This window comes from Sarcophilus harrisii, chromosome 3 (assembly GCF_902635505.1).
Source record: "Sarcophilus harrisii chromosome 3, mSarHar1.11, whole genome shotgun sequence".
In the NCBI taxonomy this organism is placed as follows: domain Eukaryota; kingdom Metazoa; phylum Chordata; class Mammalia; order Dasyuromorphia; family Dasyuridae; genus Sarcophilus; species Sarcophilus harrisii.
This window is the reverse complement of record NC_045428.1, coordinates 584,158,524-584,182,099: the sequence shown is the minus strand read 5'-3', so window position 1 is coordinate 584,182,099 and position 23,576 is coordinate 584,158,524. Positions and strand designations below refer to the sequence as shown.

General features: G+C 38.6%; 1 protein-coding gene across 1 annotated transcript; it reads right to left on the bottom strand.

Annotated features, from left to right (window-relative positions):
- Positions 1-1,125: 1,125 nt before the first annotated feature.
- On the bottom strand, positions 1,126-22,923 carry LOC116422866 (tumor necrosis factor receptor superfamily member 14-like). The gene is given in 6 exon segments (XM_031962986.1): positions 1,126-1,475; positions 4,732-4,822; positions 9,976-10,131; positions 14,250-14,375; positions 22,523-22,570; positions 22,573-22,923. Coding segments are annotated over 6 exon segments (738 nt in total). The 5' UTR covers positions 22,601-22,923; the 3' UTR covers positions 1,126-1,186.
- Between the last annotated feature and the right edge of the window lie 653 nt (positions 22,924-23,576).

Genomic DNA, 23,576 nt, shown 5'->3' with positions numbered 1-23,576 from the left:
TTATACATGATCACATCTTGCACTCCTCCTGCACTCTCACTAAACTCCCACTGAACGCCTTCTTCTTCCTGGTCCCCACTACTTAAATTGGGTCCATTAGGTCACAAGCACAGCCAATAAGAGGAGACATCTCCCCCTGATCATGTGTCCTCTATGCAACCAGAGCTTCTACCTACTAGCTGCAGAGATCACATCTGGGTGCCTCAGACATCAAAACCTCTTTACTTCCTCATTATATTATGCAAGGTTCCTCTCTGGACCCCGACAGGACATGAAGCTGAGGTTTTAGTTGCTTGGTCAGCCAAATCCTTTCCAGGGACATAAGTGCTGTTTTCCTGACTATGCCCTGGAATGTTAATTACTGCTAATAACTTGACCTAATTGTGGGATTTCTCAGTCAAATTATTCCATCTACCTAGCCATCTATCCAGCAGCTATCATTCTTTCAATCCATCCATCCATCTTTCTATACAGAATCTCTTCATCTCACATTATAGTATTTAAAATTTGTTGTTGTTGTTTGCTTGCAGTTTTTTCTTTCTCATTTTTTCCTTTTTGATTTGATTTTTCTTGTGCAGCATGATAATTGTGAAAATATGTATAGAAGAATCACACATGTTTAACATATATTGGATTATTTGCCATAGTGGGGAAGGGAGGGAAAATTTTTGAAAGACAATATTTTGCAAGGGTGAATGTAGCAAATTATCTATGTATATGTTTTGAAAATAAAAAAGCTTTAATAAAAAATGGTTTTGCTAAAAAAGAATCTCTTCATCCCTCCCCTCTGTCTCCATCTCTCTCTCTTATCTATCTTCTATCCTCCATCCATCTATTTATCTACTTATCTATCAACCTCTTCTGATAATCGTTACTTCCCTTTGGAGAAAGGAATGTTTTCCTAGTTGACTTCACAAACTTGTGATGATAAGAAATCTCATTTAGATCGGCTTTCTGTGAATTTGACAGGTTAGTGATTGGTAGTAGAAATATAAATAGGAACTTCTGTATCTGGGGGCAAGAAATCCAAAATGAACCTAAGTCAAATCCACCTTTACTTAAGTGGGGAAGTAGCAGGGAGCAAGATGGAAGGATGGGGACAGGGGAAGACCTCCTCTGCCTTCTACCTGCCATTTCCCTAGATGCACTGAATGAATGTATGTTTTAGGTATGAGCTCTCTGGTGGCTACAATGGTAAAGAATTCCTATTCTGGTCAGAGCCTCTAAATTCACTGCCCTGGGGCAAAGTCCCCACTGCTCCACCCTCTTTGTGTTTCTGCTTACCTCTGTCTTGGGTATTTTTCTTTCGACACCTCAAAATGAGGATAATTGTCATGATGATGAAGAAGATGCTGATGCTGATGATGACAGGATTGCTGAAAAAGTATATATTTTGATAGTGACTATCCTGTGAGCACCGTGCATCAGTGATGGCAGTACCAGGCCTTTCTTTATACAGACCCTGGGCAGTACAACTAGGAAGATAAATGAGGACATGTGTCACTGAACATGAATTAATTCCTATCAACCCACCATGACTGAATGATCATTTCCCTTCGATAGGGCACATGCTTCAGAGACAAAGTTTATAATGTTTAAGATACCAAACTCTGGGCCTCCTGATCCCACAGCAAGTCCTGTATATCCCACTGTCTAACCTAACAGAAATATCGAAATTACTAGGATTATAGAATCAATATTTACAGTTGGGCTAAAAAATCTATTCAAAATCATAGAAGCTGTGGTTTCTAGATCTAGGGACACCAATGGACAGAACTTTGGATCTAGAAGCTCAAATGGGAGTTCAAATCTTAGTTCAGACATTTCCAAATGCAGAATCTTGAGCATTTAACACCTGCTTGCCTCAGTTTTCTCATCTGTAGAATGAGGTTAATAGCATTCCCTTCTTGGTGGAGCATCAAATGAGACAATATCTAGAAAGTGCTATATAATGGCTAGTCTTATTGTTATTGTAGCTCCTATCCCAATGATCATTGGTATGAAACACTCTCCTTATTGGTCGATATGGATGTCATTCCCTGTGGACATCAGCTGGGCAAAATTGGGGGGAAACTCCAGCCTTTTCAGGACTCTTCAGACATCACATTGCTTCTGGCTTCTGCTTCCAGAGGGAGGATGGAAGGGGCCAATATCATTTCAAATTCTAGAAGGAAAAGACTCTGGAAAGACATGGAAGGGACCAGAAGCCTCCATGGTATCCTCCTCCTCAGCTTGCTATACTTTCTCTTTCAGGAGAGCTAGAACTTTCTCTTGGTTGAGTTATCTTACTGCCTGGGAAACCTCTTTCATTTGTATTATCTGATATATAGCCTCCAATATATTTCTTTTCTGATATCTCTTTTGACACACTTTGGATAAGTGAGTTTCTTTGCTTTTTATAATTTTTGTTTATTGTGACAAAAGGGATAGAGTGATGATAGGTGGGAAGGTTTGAATAGAAAACCTGGGGTTTCCCTTCCTCATCCAAAATAATAATAATAAAAAAGTAATCATAAATTAGATTGATCCTAGTCACATCTTTCAGACTAAAAATATGTAAAAGAACAAATCGTTATAATTCTAGGCTGGAACCCCATTTCTGAGAAGAACAAAGTTGTCTCATATTTTAACTTCCTGCTTCTGCTCTGACAGGTATTAAAATCTTCCTTGGAAAAGGGCAGGTGGGAGAAAAGACTGAAAATGTCTCATCTTCCCCTCTTTGAATCACACAGCAGCCCACACTTTAAGTGGACCTTAGCCATATGGAGAAGTTTCTTAATCTCTGTCTCTGTCTGTCTCTGTTTCTCTCCTTCTCCCCACTTCTTTCAATCTATCTATCTCCACTTGGGGTCTCTAAAACTACTATAATATCATTACTATTAAGATTTTCCTTCTCCTTGAAAAATGACAAAGTGTTCACTAGTTAGTTTAAACCAATCATACCCCCTAAAGTCATAACATTTAAGGGACTAGAATTATTATTCTAATCTGCTGCTTTCCCCCCGATGATGCTTTCAGCAATAATTATTTTTTATTTAATTATTAACAAATAATAATAATTATTATTGTTTAGTCATTTCCATCCTGTTTAACGTTTTGAGACCCTGTTTAGGGTTTTCTCGGCAGAAAAGCTGGAGGGGTTTGCCATTTCCTTCTCCAACTAGTTTTATAGATGAGGAAACTGAGGCAAGCAGGATGAAGCAATTTGCCAGGATCACACAGCTAGCAAGTGTCAGAGGCCAGATTTAAACTGAGCACTCCATACATGGCATTCTATCCACTGTGCCACCAGTTTACCCATTCATCATTATCATCATCATTATTATTATTTTTGAAAGGAAACAGAAGCCACCTACTTCAATCCTCTAATTATAAAGATGAGGAAATTGATGTCCAAAGAATCAAAGGGATTTATCCCTGGTCACAAAGGAAACAAATATCAGAGGCAGGATCTGAATCCAGCTCTTTGGGCTCCAGAGTCAGTGCCCTTTCCACTCTACCAAACCATTATCCTGGGAAGGACTAAATGGGACTAGCTAACATTCCATCTAAAAAGATCTTGGAGCAGGAGCTCTCTGAGCACCCCTTGTGAGTCAGCAATGCAATTGGAAAATCAGCCATGGCCGTTCAGCTTTAGACTACACTGTGGCTTTAGAACAAAGGAAATCCTGTGATACTTTCCCACGGGCATGTACATGGCCATGAGACATGAGCAGTACAGTTACTGGTCAGCCTACAAATAAAGAGTTCCAGTTCCTTCCACAAGAGGGTGGTGTAGGCTCATAGATTCTGAACTGGAAGTGATGTCAGGGCTTCTTTGCTGGGGTCCCTCACTTATAGATAAGGAAAAACAGCCATAGAAAGTCCACACTACTGATAACAATAGCTAATGTTTATGTATCACCTCCCATGGACCAGCCCTTTTAAAGTAACATCTCACTGGCCCACCACAGGTGGGGAGTGTCCATGCTATTGGAACCCAGATTCTCTAGACTCCAAAGCCCTTTCCATGGTACTGGGGCAGCCAGAGCCCCAAACCATGCATGGAAGGGGTTATTGAAGGATGTCCTGGAGAGGCCAAAAGGTTGTGTCAAGTACTTGAAGAAATGGGAAGTAGGAGAGAAGTAAACTCGCTCATCTTGGCCCCAGAGGGTAGAACCTGGAGTGATGGAAAGAATGTAAGAGAAGCAGATTATAGTTCAGTTTAAGGGGGAAAACTTCACAATGGAGGCTATCCAAGGGAAGAAGACAAGAAGGAAGCACAGACAAGCAGAACAGCACTGAAAATTACATGTTGAATTTCCTTTAAGCCTACAAGTCCATGCAAGCTGCATAGAAGAGAGGTTCACAGTGTCCCATAAATTTGAAGGGGTGCTGGAATTAGCATGAACCCTAAGGCAATTGTTAAATATTCAGGGTGAGCACACATACCTCAGAAATGGGCAAATACTACAAATTAGGGCTTGATTTGTTATTTTGTTGCATGACTAGACTTAAGAAAATGCTGATGATGCAGAATAAACTTAAAGTGTGTCCAGTGTATATTTATTTCCCAGAGATCCAGTTCTTAGTTACCTACACACTCCCATGGACATTTTTAATTTTTATTTTCTGTTCTATTCTGTGTATGGAAACTTTTACTTTATTTGGAGTTCATTAAGTTCACAGTTTTTGTTCAAATTATTATAAATGAACAAGACCACCAAGTCCCAGAGAACATGCTATACCTACTTGGTCCATGGCAAACAAAAGTTCAGGGTCCCATTCATGGAAAATGTCCCTGCCTGGCAGTTTTCACAGATAGTGTTTTTTCTCTCTGTGCCTGAAAGAGAGAGGCATGGGATATGTGATGCTCAGCAGAGTAATAAGAACAAAACATTTCTGTTAAACCAGTGTCCCTGGATTAGTCAGTCCTTTCCCTGGAAGCTCTCTGTCAGAACAAAGAGTATTGAGAACAATTCTATGAAACACTTCCACCCCCTACCTGTGGAAAAAAAATATTTCTAAAAAATATATTTTGTTTTTGTATCATTTATATTACCCAACATTTCTTTGGTTTAACAACCAACTCTTTAGAGAAAAAAAATGAAAATGGCACGTTTTACTGTCTTTTATGTTTAGACAACATTACTAAAGGTTTCCCCATCAATTTCACAACACTAAGCAACTAACAAAACAACAAATTAAGCTCTGATTTATTCTGTTTCATTATTTTTGAAGTGCTAATGCTCACATTCAAAATTTAACAATGGATCTTGGGAGAAGAGTCCTGACTGATTCCACCATGCCTCTGATGACCTTATCTTAGACATTGAGTCATCTCTTATAATATATAATCTTTAAAAAGAAAAAAAAAAGTCCCACAAACTAAGGGGCAAATGAAAACAGTGTAACATTATTTGTAGTGTTCCATACCCATAACCCCCCACTTCTTCACAGAAGCTGGAGATTAAGGATGTAATAAGAGTATTGAAGTGTCTCAGTGGATAGAGAACTGGGCTTGGAGTCAAGAAGATTTTAGCTAAATCCTGGGCAAGTCACTTAACCTCTGCTTACCTGTTTTTGCTGTTATAAAAGGGGGATAATGATAGCATCTACATTCCAGATAATGTGTAAATCTGAAACATAATCGATGATTGTTTACTTATTATTTAACTATCTGCAAGCATACAAATAATTTTTCCTACTTACAGAACCCTGACTTTAGAGGAATAAGGGACCTGAGAGATTATTGGGTCCAACTGTCTCGTTTGACAGGAGAGAAAACTGACACCCAAAAGGTCAAGTAAGTGACCACACTTGGTTACTCCATCAATATTTGAAAGATCTTCAGTTTGGCAACTTGCTTCCTCTCTGTACAAATGCAGATTGTCATTCCCTTCAATTTAAGCAGATGGCCTTTTAGAGTTATATCTGAAATGTGAGCTCCTCTGTACTTAACTAAGCTGACCTCTAGAAAGCCAGATGCTTGGTCCTTTTTTAGAAGCCTCCAACTAAGTATATTTTGCTGGAAATTGAATCCTTTGTGGATCACCTTCAGGAACCCAGGAGAGTATCATAAACCAATAAGTGGAGCAGTGAGGAAATTGCCAATTAAATCTATGGATAGACAAAGAGTTTATGGTCAAATAACAAAGAGGGATGATCAAAGAAGATAAAATGGTTAGTGTTTGTTGTATAAAATCTAAAAGATTTTGCACAAACAGAATCAATGCAGGTAAAATTAGAGGGGAAGATGAAAGGAAAACTTGCCTATAAATTTCAGTTCTTACTGAAATATAATTATATGTAGTATCTTTTTCAGGCAGATTGGAGACTGTCCTACATATGTTAGATTATAGGAGTAGGTTTTAAGTTTTCATAAATCATGTCTGAATTTCCTTCAATTGCAGTAAACAATAACTTGGTTGCTACATTGTGTGAGAGAGAGAGAGAGAGAGAGAGAGAGAGAGAGAAAGTGTGGATTTTATGAACAACTACAGAATAGGATATTTTGCATCTGAAGTACTGTGAATAAAAAGTTGTCAAAATCATTCCTTGCAGTAGACGCTAAATTGAGTTGCAGAATACATAATCTTCCTGCTTCCTCTTATCAGGATTTGAGTTTTTGGTGAATCCTGAGGCATCCAACCAAGTCTTTAAGTATGAATCCATATTACATATAAAAATGTCAAGTTTTAAAGACTATGTTGTAATTTGTTTTTTTTAAGTGCTAAAGTGAGAAATTCTTATGCTCAAGAGCAATAATATATTTATAAAGGTGTATTTCACCTTTTCTACTTGAAGGCAGTAATATGTGAAGCACAACATTTTTTCTTTTTTTTTATTTATTTTTATGAAAGCTTTTTATTTTCAAAACATATTCATGGTAATTTGACACCATTGACCCTTGCATAGCCTGTGTTATAAATTTTCTCCTCCTTCCCCTCACCCCCTCCCCAGATGGCAATCAATCCAATATATTTTATACATATCAAAATATGTTAAATACAATATGTGTAAACATATTTATATAATTCTCTTGCTGCACAAGAAAAATCAGATCAAAAAGGAAAGAAAACGAGTAAGAAAAAAATGTAAGCGAACAATAACAATCAATTGTGAGAATGTTATGTTGTGATTCCCATTCAGTTCCCACAGTCCTCTCTCTGGGTGCAGATGGCTCTCTTCATCACAACATCATTGGAACTGGCCTGAGTCATCTCATTGTTGGAAAGAACCACATCAGTCAGAATTGATCATTGTATAATCTTGCTGTTACCATATATAAAAATCTCCTGGTTCTGCCCACTTCACTCAGCATCAGTTCATGTAAGGCTCCTCAGGACTCTTTAAAATCATCTTACTTTCTTTAATAAACAATAATATTCCATAACATTCTTGTGGTGTTCTCTTCTTTAATATAATATAAGATGGTTCTCTCTAGAAGCAGGTTTCTTGGGGAGATTTTCTGGAGGCAGCCTTAGTTTCAGCTAAAAGTAATAATCACCTCAAAATGCAGCCAGGTGATGAAAGTTCAGATCTTTTATTGCTTCCTCCAAAATAACCCGGTTAGTTTTCTTGGTGGCCTATCTCTCTGCTTGGTTCCAAGAACTCCCTCTGAATGTCTCCAAATCCAAAGGTTTGTCCTTCAGCCTCCAGCCAGCACCAAGGTGAAAGTTGGAATGAATCTCTTGTCTCCTTGCCTGGGGCTGGGAAGCTTTCTGGAGAGTCTTTCAGACCAGCCTTGGTCTCAGTGGGGGAAGTGCATGAGCCCAGCCACCACAGTGGTGTGAGATGAAGTGATGAATCTGGCTGTGCCTCCGAGAGAGGGCTTCTCTATGAACTCACTTGACTGGCTCACTGAAGCTCTATTTATGCTCCTTCTCCAAGAGTGGGATTGTGGGATCTGAGAAAGGGATTATGGGTTTCTTCCCAGAGTGCTCTCTGGCCCTAAGAGCTTCTTGCTTATATGAGCTCTCTAAAAGTGTGAACACAAGCATTGTTTCTATCAGTTCTACTTAGTACCTTGTTTCAAGTTCTGACCCATAACATCTCTTCATAGGATCAGATCAATCATACTGAACCATGCTAAATTAGATAATTATTGTCTCTATCAACTCTAATGACTTAACACTTTGTAAGGATTCCAACACATTCATATACTGTAACTTCAGCCATTCTTCACCTGGTGGGCATCTACTCAGTTTCCACTTTCTTGCCACTACAAAAAGGGCTGGTACAGACATTTTTGGATAAGTGGGTCCCTTTGCCTCCTCTAAGATCTCTTTGGGAGCCCAGTAGAAACACTGCTGGATCAAAGGGTATGCACAGTTTGATAACTTTTTGAGCATAGTTCCATATTGCTCTTCAGAATGGTTGAATCAGTTCACAGTTCCACCAATAATGTTTTAGTGACCCAATTTTACCACATCCCTTCGGACATTCTTCATTATCTTTTGCTGTCATCTTTGCCAATCTGAGAGATGTGTAGTAGTATCTCAGAGTTGTTTTGATTTGAATTTCTCTGATCAATAGTGATTTGGAGCACCATTTTCATATGATTAGAAATGCTTTTAATTTCTTTATCTGAAAAATGTCTGTCCATATCCTTTGACCATTTATCAGTTGGAGAATGGCACATCAAATGTATTTTTAAAAAAGGACTACAAAAGATATTATATGAAAATGGTCTTTCAATAAAATTTTGATTAAAAAATAAAATTAGAGGGGAAGCAGATAATTAGGGAAATGAGCATGGAAAATTTTTGCAGCAAATTTTTCTGATAAAAGTCTCATTTTCATTTTATATATAGATCTACATCATACATTATATGTACACACATATATGAATGTATATGTATATATAATGTATATATATTATCTTCATTATGTATAGTAATCATTCAAATGTATAAGAATAAGAGACATTTTCCAAATGATAGCAGTTTTCAAAGGAAGAAATCTAAGTTATCAATAGCTATGTTTTTGAAATGCTCTAAATTTTTAATAGAGAAATCCAAATTAAACTAACTCTGAGTTTCATCTTTCATCTATCAGATTGACATGGAAGACAAAAAAGGAAAATAGTAAATGATGGAGGGACTGTGAAAAAAAAGATATATTGATGTACTTTTGGTGGAGCTGTCACTTGGTCTGGATATTTAAAAAATTAATTTGGAGCTCCATCCCCAAAGTTACTAAGCTATGCAACCCTTTTAATTCACTGATACTACATTTGATCCTATATTCCCAAAGAGTTCAAAGAAAGAGTAAAAGGGCCAATATATATATAAATATTTATAGCCTACATTTTTTCTCTATAAAGTATTGGAAACTGAAGGTATGCCCACTAGATAGGGAATTGTTGAATAAACTGTCATACATGAATTTAAAGGAATACTATTGCAACATAAGAAATTATAAAGAGAATGATTTCTGTGAAACATGGGAAAACTTGTATGAACTGTTGCTGAGAGAAGTGACCAGAACCAGGGGAACAACTTACACAGTAGCAATAACCTTGTACAGACAACCAACTTAGAGAGACTTAAGAACTCAAATCAATGGACTAACCAACCATAATTCCAAGGAACTCATACTGAAACATGCTACTCATCTCCTAACAAAGACGTGATGGACACAAGGGGCTGAAGGAGACACATATGCTCTTTGGACATGGTCAATGAAGGAATGTGCTTTGTTTGACTACTTGGTCAAACCTCAGAGACCTCAGAGGTCTTCTATCCCCTGTATTATCACCTTTTCTATAGATAAGAAAACTGAGGACCAGAGAGATCAAGAAAACTCAGCATCACATGAACAGTAGGTGCAAAGCTTAGTTTTGGACCTAATCATCTCACACCAGATCCAAGCATCATCCCATTGTACTCCTGGTTCCAGGGAGGAAGCCAGAACTGAGGAAAGGCTGGGAATTTCTCAGGCTGCCACAATAGTCCTGGGTCCCTGGGGGGGATGGTGACAGAGCAAGCTCACCTTTAGACTTCACATATTGACCAGGGTTGCAAACTTGATGAGGCGCACACAGCTCACAGTCATCATCTTTCATATCAATGCAAAAATAACCCGGAGAACAGCCACACATTGTGTTGGAGGTAGATGAACATTCCCTTCTGGTCACCAAACCGAACTCTGAAAGAAAGAACAAAAGGAAGGAGGAGACATTAGGTCAGTCAATTACCATTTATTCAAGACCTACTATGTTCCAAGCACACATTAAAAAGAAAGGTAAAAGATAATCCCTGCTTTCAAGGAGATCACAGTCCAATGCACACAAACCAGGACGTAGAAACGAAGATCCACACAGGATAAATTGGAGATGATCAATATAGGAAAGGCCCTGTACTTAAGAAGGAAGGAGATTGATCTCTTACAAAGGCGGGCTTTTAGCTAGGATTTTAAGGAAGAAAAGAAAGACAGAAGGTGGAGGTGAACATAGAGGCATGAGGGAAAATTCCCAGTTGGAAAAACCACAGAGTCCATTGTCCCTGGATCACAGAGTGTATGCGAAATAAGGGAGGGTGTAAGGTGCAATAGAGTTGTAAAGGTGTAAGGGGCTAGGTTATGAAGGGCTTTAAAAATTTCAGTTTTGCTCCTAAAGGTGAGAGGGAGCCATTGAAGTTTATTGAGTCAGATAGGACATATTTAAACCTATGCTTTAGGAAAAAAGTTTTGGTAGCTGAATGGAGGATAGATTGGAGTGGGAAGAGACTGGAGACAGGCAGACACCCTCATAGCATTTATTGCAACACTGTAGGTGTGAGGTGAAGAGGGTCTACAGTGTCAGAGGAGAGAAAGGGGTATATTCAGGAAATACCACAAAAGGTGACATCCACAAGCCTTATAGGTGCTTGCAAGTCTATAAGAAAACTGAAGAAGGAAGGAACTGCTGTGGTGAGCTACAGGGTGACACAGGCTGAGGAAATGTAGGACTAGTCATTTACCCTTCTGTGTTCAGGAGGCTGGCTCCATTTCTACAGATTCACATGTCTCTGGGTTGGATGCTCAGCTATACCAAACCAACTGGTCTCAGGCAAGTCTAACAGACCCTCCAGGAAAATATCCACTGTTTAGATGCAGTCATTGAGGTCCAGTTGGGAAAAGGACTTTCTCAAGGTCACATAGAGTCATTAAGAAGTATCAAGAAGTAAGGGGAAGGGGGAAGGGAAGAAGCATTCATTTAGTGCCTATCCCTCAATGTACCAAGCAGTCTTCTATATAACAACCCTAACAAAACCTGCCCAAGGTTACAAAATTAGAAGTGTCTGAGGTCACATTTGCACTCAAGTCTTGCTGACTCCAGACCCAGCCTTCTATGCATTGTACCAGCAGCTATTGGAGCCCAAACCTCCCAGCCAAATGCAGAGAGAAGACATTTAGAGGCTGACAGAACCTGACTTCTCATTACAATGAACCCTCCCATTTTAAAGATGAGCAAATGGAAGCCCAGAGAGGTAAATCACTTTTTCCTGATTTCCCTCAATGCTAGTGTCTTCCTTCTAAGATAATTTCTAATTCATCATCCTGCCTACACCATGTTTGTACAGAGTGTTGTCATGGTGTTTATCCCATTAGATTCTCAGGGTCTTTCTTGGTATCCCCAGAACTTAGCACAAGGCTTAACACAAAGTATGTGCTTATTGGATGTTTATTTCCTGGCTTGCCCAACATCATACAGATAATAAATGCAAGAACTAAGTTCTCAGCATCTCTAACTTCTAATCTACGACTCTTCCTTATGCACCACCTGGTGGCAATGTTGGGGGTGAAAACCTTTTCAAACTCTAAAAAGGGATGTGCCTGAAAAAGGAGGGGAAGATAAAAAGCTCTGAGCAAGGAGTTAACTTGCCATCATGGGACTGGAGGTCAAATCCTGGCTCTGCTCTTTACTGCTTTGTGACTTGGGTCAAGTCCCAACTTCTCTGGGATCAGTTTCTTCAGTAAAATGAGGGTCCTGGATGAGATGAGCTCTCTGATCTTTTTCAGCTCTAGGTCTGTTAGCTATTGATCCTTTCCATATGGACTAAGGAGAGGAGATACTCTAAGGGAAGCAGGTGAACAATCCTGGGGCAGGGGAGAAGCCAAAGGAGAAATGGGGGAACAAAAAGAACCAGGAGAGTCCCCAGTACTTTATATTGTTAAGAATTTTGACATGTTTAAGATGATTTCCCTGTTATGTAGAATATTCTGTTGAAATAGAGAAGTCCACAACAACAATACTGGATGATGACCAGTTTTGATGGATCAGGCCATCCTCAGCAACAAGATCGACCAGATCATTTCTAATGGAGCAGTGGTGAACTGAACCAGCTATACCCAGAAAAAGAACTCTGGGGGATGACTAAAAACCATTACATTGAATTCCCAATCCCTATATTTATGCACACCTGCATTTTTGATTTCCTTCACAAGCTAATTGTACAATTAATTCAGAGTCTGATTCTTTTTGTACAGCAAAATAATGTTTTGGTCATGTATACTTATTGTGTATCTAAGTTATATTTTAATATATTTAACATCTACTGGTCATCCTGCCATTTAGGGGAGGGGGTGGGGGGGTAAGAGGTGAAAAATTGGAACAAGAGGTTTGGCAATTGTTAATGCTGTGGAGTTACCCATGTATATATCCTGTAAATAAAAGGCTATTAAATTAAAAAAAAAAAAAAAAAAAAAAAAAAAAAAAAAAGAAATAGAGAAGTCCAAATTTCAGAATACTCAGAACAAAAGTGGGTGAGAGAGCAGAAAGACCTGCTCCACCACTTAGCATTCCCCTGTCCTCTTTCTGTCCAACACCCCCCTCCCCCTCCCAAGGATACATATGCCCTTCTCCAGCCTGATGCAGCACTGACCCACCTGGGATTTAGGGGTAAAATGGGGTAGGACCAAGGGGAGGAGATGTTCTTTGTCCTTGAAAAAGCATCCTCCTATTACTATGAGTGAAAATCTATCTTTAAAAATTTATTCAAAACTCTAAGACAGGGCAATATTAGCAGTGATTCACCGTCTAACATGAATTAATTCCTTAACATAATATCTCCCTGGAAGACAACAAGGGAATGATCAGAAGAGATGGAGAAGTAGTTTGAAATGCTATTACACTGCTAAGATGAGCCCAGCTGGGAGTTAACAGGGAGAGGTTTGGGGCCCTTAGGAGGAAACACAGGTCTTGAGATAATCCTCCTACTCCTGTGGCTAGGGGTCAGGAAAGTGTAGACATGTATATTTAAAGATTTGGGCAGGCTCTAGGGCCTACCTCAGCCTCTTTCACAAGTTCCTGAGGACCAACTTTGCTGATTAGCCTCTTCAGAATCCTAGACATTTTAAGCACTCTTTTCTGAGGTTCCTTCCAATTTGAATGTTCTAGGATTGTGTGAGGGAGTGTGAATAAAGTACCTTGTGCTTCCTAAGTGTGAAATACCATGCTCTATGAACTAGGATATCATTGCACATGGCAACATCAATAATATATGATAATCAGTTCTGATGAATGTAACTTTCCAACAATGAGATGACTGATGCCAGTACCAATGATCTTGTGATGAAGAGAGCCATCTGCCCTCAGAGAGAGGACTGTGGGAACTGAGGGTGGTTCCCAACATAGCATTCTCACTCTTTTTGTTGTTGTTGTCTTGCATTTTGTTTTCTTACTCATTTTCTTTCCTTTTTCATTTGATTTTTCTTATGTAGAAAATTAATTGCATAGCTATGTTTACATATATTGGATTTACCATATATTTTAACATGTATAACATATTGGATTGTTTGCCATCTAGGGGAAGGGATGGGGGGAAGGAGGGGAGAAAAGTTGGAACACCAGGCTATGCACAGGTCAGTGTTGTAAAATTATCAGTGCATATGTTTTGAAAATAAAAAGCTTTATTAAAAAAAAAAAGAAATAGCATGCTCTAGGACCTTAGGAAGTAGTCCAAGCTCCTCATGGTAGAGATGGGCAAACTGCTGTCCAAAGAGTGGACATGACCTGTCCAAGGTCACAGAAGGAAAAGTCTGGGATGGAACCCAGCTCTCCCAACTGCTTGTATAGCATTCTCACTGGCTCTTTTCTTGGTCTACTTCCTACTTACTAGGCTGTAGACATTCCTCCTATTTCATCTTGTCTGGTAAATCCAAGCTTTTTGACTTCTGAACCGAGCTCTCCCTTTCTCAGGGAAGCTACAGTACCCACTGTAAGACAAGTTCTGGATTAGATCCAGGGTCCTAGTTGACCCTAAGGCCCCTGAAGAATTTCTTACCAGTGTCACAGACTTTACATGGGAGACACTTCTTCAGGACATGCTTGTGTGTGATGTAGGTCCCAGGATCACAAGGTATACAGAAGGTGCCTTCCTTCATGTTACATGCCCCTTTCCGTTTGTAACCTAAAGATAACAAAGAGTTAGCATTAAAAACAAGGTACAGGACACCTCCTTTCAGAAGCTACTGCTCTCCAGTTTCATTTCCCTTTGATAACACCATATGAATACCCTAGACCAGGTTTAGGAAGCTCTCAAGGCTTCCTATGAAACTTAGAATGATTTATTATAAAAATTAGGAGGGTGCACATCCATCCCTCAGTTTCAACCCAGACTGTCAAAACTGGAAGGGATCTCAACGACAGAGAGAGACCAAGACAGAAAGACAAAGACAGACAGAGACAGAGAAACACAGACACCTGCACACACAAAGACAGAGACAGAGAGAGAAAGAGAGGAGGAGAAGGAAGAGAAAGACACATGCCCAGAGAAAGAGAGGAAATCAGATGAATTCTGAGTGCACAATAAATAATAGTATTTTTCACTTTATTTTTTTTGAAACATGAGTAATATGAAAATGTTTTACATTATTTCATATGTATAATTAAGTCCATATTGCCTACCATCTCATGGGATGGGGGCAGGGCTGAGAGAGGAGAAGAATTTGATACTCAGAATTTAATAAACAATGTTAAAGACAAATAATTTTTTTTAAGGGGAGACAGAATTAGAAAAAGAGCTTATGGAGAAGGTGGTGTCTGAGTTATACATTGAAGAGATTTAGGTATAACATAAGAGTTATGGGGAGTATTCTAAAAAAAAAAAAGGCACTCTGATAATGCAAAAGAAATGCAGAGATTTGGGGATGGCATGGAGTCTAAGGCAGCCAATTTGATTGGAACAGGAAAGGGTGAGAAGACAGACAAAATAACACAGCTAGGTGGTTGCAACAGATAGAACACCAAGCTTGGATTCATGAAGACCTGAGTTCAAATCCAGTCCCAGTTATTTTTTGTGTTACCACAGGGAAGTTACACAATTTCTGTCTGACTCATAATTAAATAATGGAGAGAATAACAAGACCTACATTTGTGTGGCTGTTGAGAGAATAAAATGAGTAAATATTATCTTACAAGAAATTATCAGGGGAAACATTCCTGATATTCTAGAACTGGGGATAAAATAAAAATGGAAAGAAACCACAGATCACCTGCTTAAACAGATCCCAAAAGAAATGACCCAACCATCTGGAGAGCAATTTGGAATTATGCCAAAGGGTATCAAACTGTGCATATCCTTTGACCTAGCAGTGCCATTACTGAGTTTTATCCCAAGGAAATAAATCATAAAGGAGGGGGAAAGACCCCACATGTGTAAAAACATGTGTAGCAGTTCTTTTTGTGGTAGCAAGGAATTGGAAAATGAGGAGATGCCCCAAAATTGGGGAATGGCTGAATAAGTTGTAGTATATGAAAATAATAGAATATTACTATTCTATAAAAAGTGATGAACAAGCTGTTTTAGAAAGACCGAAAAGATATACATGAACTGATGCTAAGTGAAACAAACAGAACCATCTGTAATTAGAACTATGGAGACTGAATGTAAATCAACACATGCTATATTCACTTCTTTTTTCTTTTTTTGTTCTCTCTCATGGTTTTTCCCTTTTGTTCTGATTTTTCTCTCTTAACAAGATTCATAAGGAAATATGTATTTAAAAAACTAATATATATGTGTAACCAGAAAAAAACATCAAACAAACAGTAATACTATATATATATATATATATATATATATATATTAAAATTCCAGATCTCCAAGATCAAGGAGAAAATATTGTAAACTGCCAGAGCTACAATTAGGATAACACAAAATTTAGCAGCTCTTATATTAAATAAAACATTCTGAAGGACAAAATGGCTAGGATTACAACCAAGAATCATTTACCCAGAAAAACTGAGTATAATTATTTAGAGGGAAAAATGGATTTTTAATGAAATAGGGGACTTTTTAATATTCCTGGTGAAAAGACCAGAGCTGAATAGGAAAAAAAATGATTTTTATGTAAGACTCAAGAAAGACATAAAAAGGTAAACAGGAAAGGGTCATCTTAAAGGACCAAATAAGGTTAAACTGCTTACATTACTTCATGGCATGATGATATTTGTAACTCACAAGTTTCTCAGTATTTGTGCTGTTAGAAGGAGTATAGACAGAAGGCACAGATCTAATTAGAATACAATGAGTCTATATCTAAAAAAAAATAAAGGGGGTGCTTGCTTTGACAGCACATATACTAAAAAAAATAAAAGAATTCTTTAGAATTTCTTTTGTTACTTCTTGTGTTCTATAAATTCTTTCTGCTCAGTGAGCCATTTTAAGTTACTCTTTGGGGCACAAAAAACTCTTTTTCCTTCAGTGTCCTGAAGATGAATGTCAGTGTTCTCTGTTCCCATAGTAAATTTCTATGGTGGGGTTCTTTCTACTTTGGCAGTTCATTTTTTTTTTCAATAAGATGCATTAATGTAAGCACCTCCAATCCTAGGGTGGGGTGAATCACTTCTCTACCCTCTGACCAGGAACCCAAACCAAGAGCTTCACCTTCCAGCAAGTGCCCATATCCAGCAGCACCCTGCCTTACTGCCTCTGCACTCACTGAGTGCTAGTTACTTCTTGCCCAGGGCCATCTCTGCAGCATATCTGGGCCTGGTGTTCCTGGGCAGCTGAACTTTATTCAATCTTTCCAGACTCAGACTTTACAAGCAGTTCAGGAGGTGAAAGTCTGTCTTACTGCCGATGTTTCAGACACACTTAGGGAGCCCTCTTGGTAGCTTTCCACTAGGTATTTCAATGGGCATAGTCTGGAGGTATTTGCTCTTCACTGGGGTTAATCCCTAGGCCTGTGTCTTTCTTGGTACCTTTTTAGGCTGTCTTAATCAAACTCCTGCTCTATTCCAAGTCTTGATTTTTCACCAGTCTGTGTTCTCCCTGAGGCACAAATTTGTTCTTTTTGTGGAGGAAATCTAAAGAGCTTGACATAACCAATTTACTCTGCCATCTTCCCAGAATTCTTCCAAAATTTATTCTTTTATATTGAGACATTTCATATGGTCTTCTGTGTATATGGTATTTTTTCTATGATTTTTTATTTAAGTTTAAAATAAAAAAATTAAACCCCCCAAAAGACAAAAGATCTATATGTTCAAAAATATTTAGAGCAGCTCTTTTCTGGTGGCAAAGAAATGGAAACTGAAGCGATGCCCATCAATTGAGTTACGGCTGAACAAGTTTTAGTACCTAATTGTGATGGAGTATTATTGTGCTTTAAGAAATCATGAGCAGTTTCTTCTTTCCCAAAGAGTAATATCCATGGCTCCCTACCCAGAGAGAATTTATAGAAGAACTAAAAAAAGAATATAAAAATCAAATGAGAGACATTGAGAAAAAATTAAAAAAAAACAAGATTATAAAAAAAAAGGTAATCAAGTAGAAAAGGAGATACAGGATCTCAAAGATGAAAATAACTCTTTGAAAATTAGAATTGGGCAAGGAGAAGCCAGTAAAGCTATGAGAGACCAAGAAACAACAAAAAAAGATTCTAAAGAATGAAAAAAATAGAATCAAATATGAAACATCTTATAAAAATAATGACAAATCTGGAGAATGGATGAGAGAAATTATAAGAATAATTGGACTGCAATAAAGTTGTAACCAAAAAGAAAACCTTGACACAACAATGCAAGAAATAATCCAAAAAACTGTCCTGCAGTAAGAGAACATGAGGGGAAGATAGAAATAAAAAAATGTGGAAAACACATAGAAATATTATTGCCAATTTTGAAACCCCCAGATCAAAGAGAAAATCTTGCAAGAAACGAGAATAAAACAATTAAAATACTCTGGAGCCACAATTAGAATTGTAGAAGACTTAGCAGCAGCCACAAAAGGCCACAGGTGCTGGAATCATATCTACCAAAAATCAAAAAGACTATAACTACAGCCAAAAATATCATATCCAGCAAATTTATCTATAATATTGGACAAGAAAAAATAAACATTCCATGAACTTGCAATTTTCAGGACTTTCTATCAACCAAGACTGAACTCAATAGAAAATTTAATATATAAGAGGCAATATCAAAGATCAGTTTCAAGGAACTCAACACGCACAATTGTTCATGTTTTGTTGTTGTTGTTGTTGTTTTAACATGGGAAATGTATACCAGATATTTTAGACTGACATCAACAATTGAGCAACTCAAAACAAAGACTGGATCATAGTTGAGGTAAAAATACTAATTTTATTATGCAAATGAGGTACAAAGCAAGAATAGAGGCATTAGAGGGGGAGGCAGGCTGGTAGTTATGAAAACCTACTCATATCAAGAATGAGTTAAATAAGCAACACTACTATATATCATTGATGCAAATTGTGTCCCCCCCTTGACTTTTGTGGGGAAGCAATGGGAGTGAATACAGAGAAACTCTCCTCTGGGAGAGGCCCCCCTTCAGGGAATCAAAATAAGTGGTTTCATTCAGTTCTGAAATCTTGGCCAGGAATAGCTGCACCCTCTATTGAGTTTGAAAATTAGTCCAAGACCACTCTTGGTACCTTATTCAATTGGAGATCTAGGTCTGATAGCTCAAACTGCTCCCCAGCTCCCAGGCCAAGACTTATGCATAATACAGGGTCTGTTAACACACCTTTGCTAAATTCCTAATTAGGGATTTTGCCTGCTGAGAAAGACTTCTTCTTAATGAACAATAAAACTTCCTTTTTGCCACAGATCTTGGGTACGTGAATTCTTTGGCATTGGACCTGCCTCTAGAAGCAGAGGGGATCTCTCCCCCTATTCCCACACTGCAATACCATGAAGGCTATAGCACCCTCACAAATCTATGAAGAAATAAGGGGGGAGGGATGGAGTTACTAGAAAGGAAAGGGTGTGGAAAGAAGACAAGAGCAGAATCCATGGGTGGGGAAAAGTTAAGCAACAGTAAGGCAAGTTTAGGGGCAGAATTAAAGCAATAAGTCAGCAGGCATAGGAAAGATATGTGTGGTGGAACTGGGAGATGAAGAGAGTGTGTGTGTGTGTGTGTATGTAAACATAATGATATCCTTTTTTAACAATTCACAAGAAAGAAAAAAAAAAAAAGATGGTCACCCATGAATATAAACAAAAGAGAACATTGTCATGTGCCCAGAAGAACACAAGGGAGAATTCAAAATAAATAACAAAAATTACTAAATCAAATAAGTACACACATATATAATCAAGAAAGTATATATATATACTTTCTTGATAGTACATATATATAATCAAATACATATATAAATAAGTACATATATATAATCAAGAAAGTATATATAAATAAGTACATATATATATAATCAAGAAAGTATATATAGATAGATAGATAGATAGATAGATGTACTTATTTGATGCAGTAATTTGTTGTCATATATTTTGAATTCTCCCTTATGTTCTTCTGGGCACATGACAATGTTCTCTTTTGTTTTGTATTCTTTATTTTTCTTTTTTCTCATTCTGGTTTTTAGGGAAATAAAAAAAAAAAGAAATGATGAGCAGGATTACCCCCAGAAAAATCTGGAAAGTCTTACATGAATTTTGTGTGGAACAGGAACTAGACCTCTTCCCAAAATTAACTAATCAGAGATATCTTCAGGTACAAAGAGAAAGCATTTATTTAGTTCCTGCAGTGAGATGCCCAGACACACACCAGGGAACCATTCCAGCTCCCACCATGTGCTTGTGGAAACCTGACCAGCTTTTGGATTGTTGGGGTTTAAAAAGCAAAAGACCTGAGCCTTTTCATTGGATAGACTAAAAGGAACTAATTATCCTTGACCAATGCTGTCTGCTTCCTGTGGAGCAAGTTGATGCTGTTCTAGTGGCAGTGCAGAGAGTTGTGGGAATCCCCTTTTTGGTCGGAGGCGCAGATCTAATGTGAAAGAATTCATGAACTCGAAATATTAGTGGCAAAAAAAGGAAGTTTTATTGGCACTGAGAAGTCAACTTTGCTAGAAAGGAAGACTTCTGAGTGACAAGAGGTCCTAGCAGAGAAATCCTAGCACAGAAATTAAAAAGATTATCACTGAGGAGAGAATGTCTTTACACTGGGCAAGATTCCTGGTAAGCAGCTATGTCAAAGGGAGAGACCCCTTGACAAAAGCATAATTCCTACTCTGGACTTCTGCAAAAAATATAGAGTTCAGAATTATCATTTCTAGAAGGACTTGTCTGTAACTGATGCGGGAAAGATTCCAATCTTTGATTCCCAACCCCCCTAGCTAATGTAAATTACCCTTTGACTCACAAATCCTGGTCCCTTTGAATTCCAATAGAAGATCCAGACTTGTCCCAGCCCCACACGGATCTGAGCCAACTTTGGGGCTACACCCCAAAACCCCTCGAGCTAAGTCTCCGACTTAAAAGGACCACACTGGGAACCCCTCTTTGCAGAGATTCCAAACATGGTCGCCATGTGAGGACCCTCTGTCCAGTGCCCTCCTTATCTCTACCTTCACCTATCTCCTACTTCTAAACTCAATAATAAACCTCTTTTATTAATCTAGCTCTCTGGGCCAATAAATGCTTTTATTGGGAATCCGCTCCACTTCTAGACCTCATATACCGCCGTATCCTTGCGCCAAATCTAAGGGGGTTGCAGGGGAACTCTGTTTGACTCCCTGTACCCCAAACCTGCCACTAGACCTTAACTAAACCCTAATTTCATTTAGGTACCCCAAATGTGGACCTCAACATGTGGTCTACACCTCAACATTCGGTTCCTAACCTCAACATAACCAAGTCTTCCTTTTGGAGAGTGGAGTAAGAGGTTAGAGGGGGAAGCTGCTCACTCTTGGCCATATAAGAAACAAAGAAGAGTCAAAGTGATGAGCACAATACAGCCTCACCCAGAAAAGCATCTATATTCCCTTGGAAAGACTCTTTTCCCACACCCTATCTCAAGTATGTTCCTTTTGGATGCAAAACCCAAATTGTTTTGTTCCTGTATAAAAGTAAGCCCTGAGAAAATGTCTCTGCAATTCTTTGACATTGCCCACTAAGAGAACATCTTGGTGTCTCTCTCTTTAATAAAGTGCCTTTTCTTATTATAGCCTTTTGTGTAGCGTTTCTCCTGCAAACCTGCCCTAACTTGATGTTCTGGAGACTAGGAGACCAACCCATATTCCTGCCACGATCTATATCTCATCAAAAGGGAATAAGGATTTCTCAAAAGTACTCATGCTTCAGCCCATATTCCACATTGCTCTTCTAGTCAAGAAGTAGGTCAAGAAGTCTGAGGCTCAGGTTCCCAGTTGAAAAGAAAGCCAATGCTCCCAGGCCTAGATACTTGGAGTTTCAAGCTACTCAATGTCAGACCTAAATCTGCCAATTGAATGAAAATCACTTTGAAGGCTTCCTGGATCTGGCTTCCCAAAAGATCAATGGGGGGAGGGGAGGTAATGATTTGTGTTAGAAAGGCCCAGTCCAGAAAATATAAATATTCCTTCTCCTAGCCTCTCTAGAGTTTGGGAGACCCTGAATCAAAGGGGTCACAATTTCAGAGTGATTTTTTTACAAATTAAAGGGGACACAATCCCCCCGACCCACCCCATCCACCCCTGTCAACATCACTTCCTGTAACTTCCTGAGGGTCTGACTTCGATTCTGGGAATAGAGATCATGTGACTTAGTCTCAAACTGAAAAATCTTCACGCATTCAGTCCCATTCAAACTGATACAAAATGAAAACATTGTACACAATCACAAGGATAATGTAGCATGGTAACTGAGAATGACAGCTATTTTTACCACTACAATGATCCCAGACAACTATGAAGGATTTATGATACAAAATGTTCTCTCCCCAGAGAAAGAACTGATGCAATCTGAATTTACACTGAAGCACATTTTTTTTTTTTTTTACTTTATCTTTCTGGTTTGGTTTTTGGTCTGTTTGCTTTTACATTCTGACTAATGTTTTACATAATTACACACACACACACACACACACACATTTTTATGACTAAATCAAATTGTTGGCCTTCTTATTGCATCTCCATCATTCCTCTAAACTCTGAGGATACACCCTCCTTCCCCTCATGGTCCCTTTAAGCTCTGAGATTCTATGATTCTGGAATTTGAATGGACTCATGAAGAAAGGAGGAGAGCTTGGAAGAAGCAGCCATTTACCAGACAAAGAGAATGATTTGTCCTAGAGGAAGTAATTCTCTCACTTACCTGGATGACAAGGGTAACAGCACTCCCCGTCCACTTTATAAAGTCCTACATACACTCCAGTGCATGAGTCATTAACATGTTGAGTATCTTGGGCAAGGAAAAGGAAGGTAATGATGGCAAGGAAGAGTGAATAATCCAGGATGTCAGGAAAAGTGGGTTGTGATGTTGCTTTTGTCTTTCACTGGCTAGATGACTGGAGACAACTTGAAAACCCTCAGGATTTCTTCCTGTTCCAGACCTGGGATTCTAGGATTTAATCTCTAAGCTCTCTCTCTCTAACTAGCTTGGAACTCCCAACAGCAGGAATGTTATAAAGGCTAGAATGGGAGGGAAGAAAGAAAAGCCCTCCTCCCACTGTTTCCCGTAATTCCACTTACTCACAGACCAGATTCGTAAACTCAATCTCATGCACCTTATCTTTCTGTAAAACGCCTCGGGCCAGCAAAGGGACACACTCCTTACCGAGCATGCAGGGAAAGCCAGCATGGGAATTTCCTTAGATTCTTTGTAGGGAGTGTATTGGAGGATTTCTGGGGGCTGTGCCATGAGAAGAGCCACTCTTGGTTTCTCTCAGCAGCTTTTTAGGGTCAGCTAATGTTTGTTTGTTTGTTGTTCTTCCTAATGACAGCACATTGAAAAGGGTCAGTGTCTAAAATCTGCCACCTCAGGAACTCTTATTCTCAGGTCTGGCTTTTGGGCAGAGGCTCTCAACCTTCTGAGAAGGTTTTAAAGTGCAAAAATTAAACTTCGTCAGGTTGCAAAGGAAACCTTGGATACTGAAACTATTTAAAAAGTCTTTTTTTTTTAAAGGCATCATGTTCATAGACCTAGCTAAAGCAGCCCTGCTCTAGTGGGATAGTGATTGAAAATACCTATTTTAAGGCAGAGTCTTCCAAACCTCTTTGGGTTCTAACCTTGGAAAAGTCATTTCATTACCCAGTCATTGCCACATGGAAGTAGAGGCCAGTGGCCTGCAGGGGGAGCCATGGCCAATAAAACAGCTCCATTTTCTTCAGGCTGCTTATGCATTTTTTTGTTAGTGGACTATTTTTGA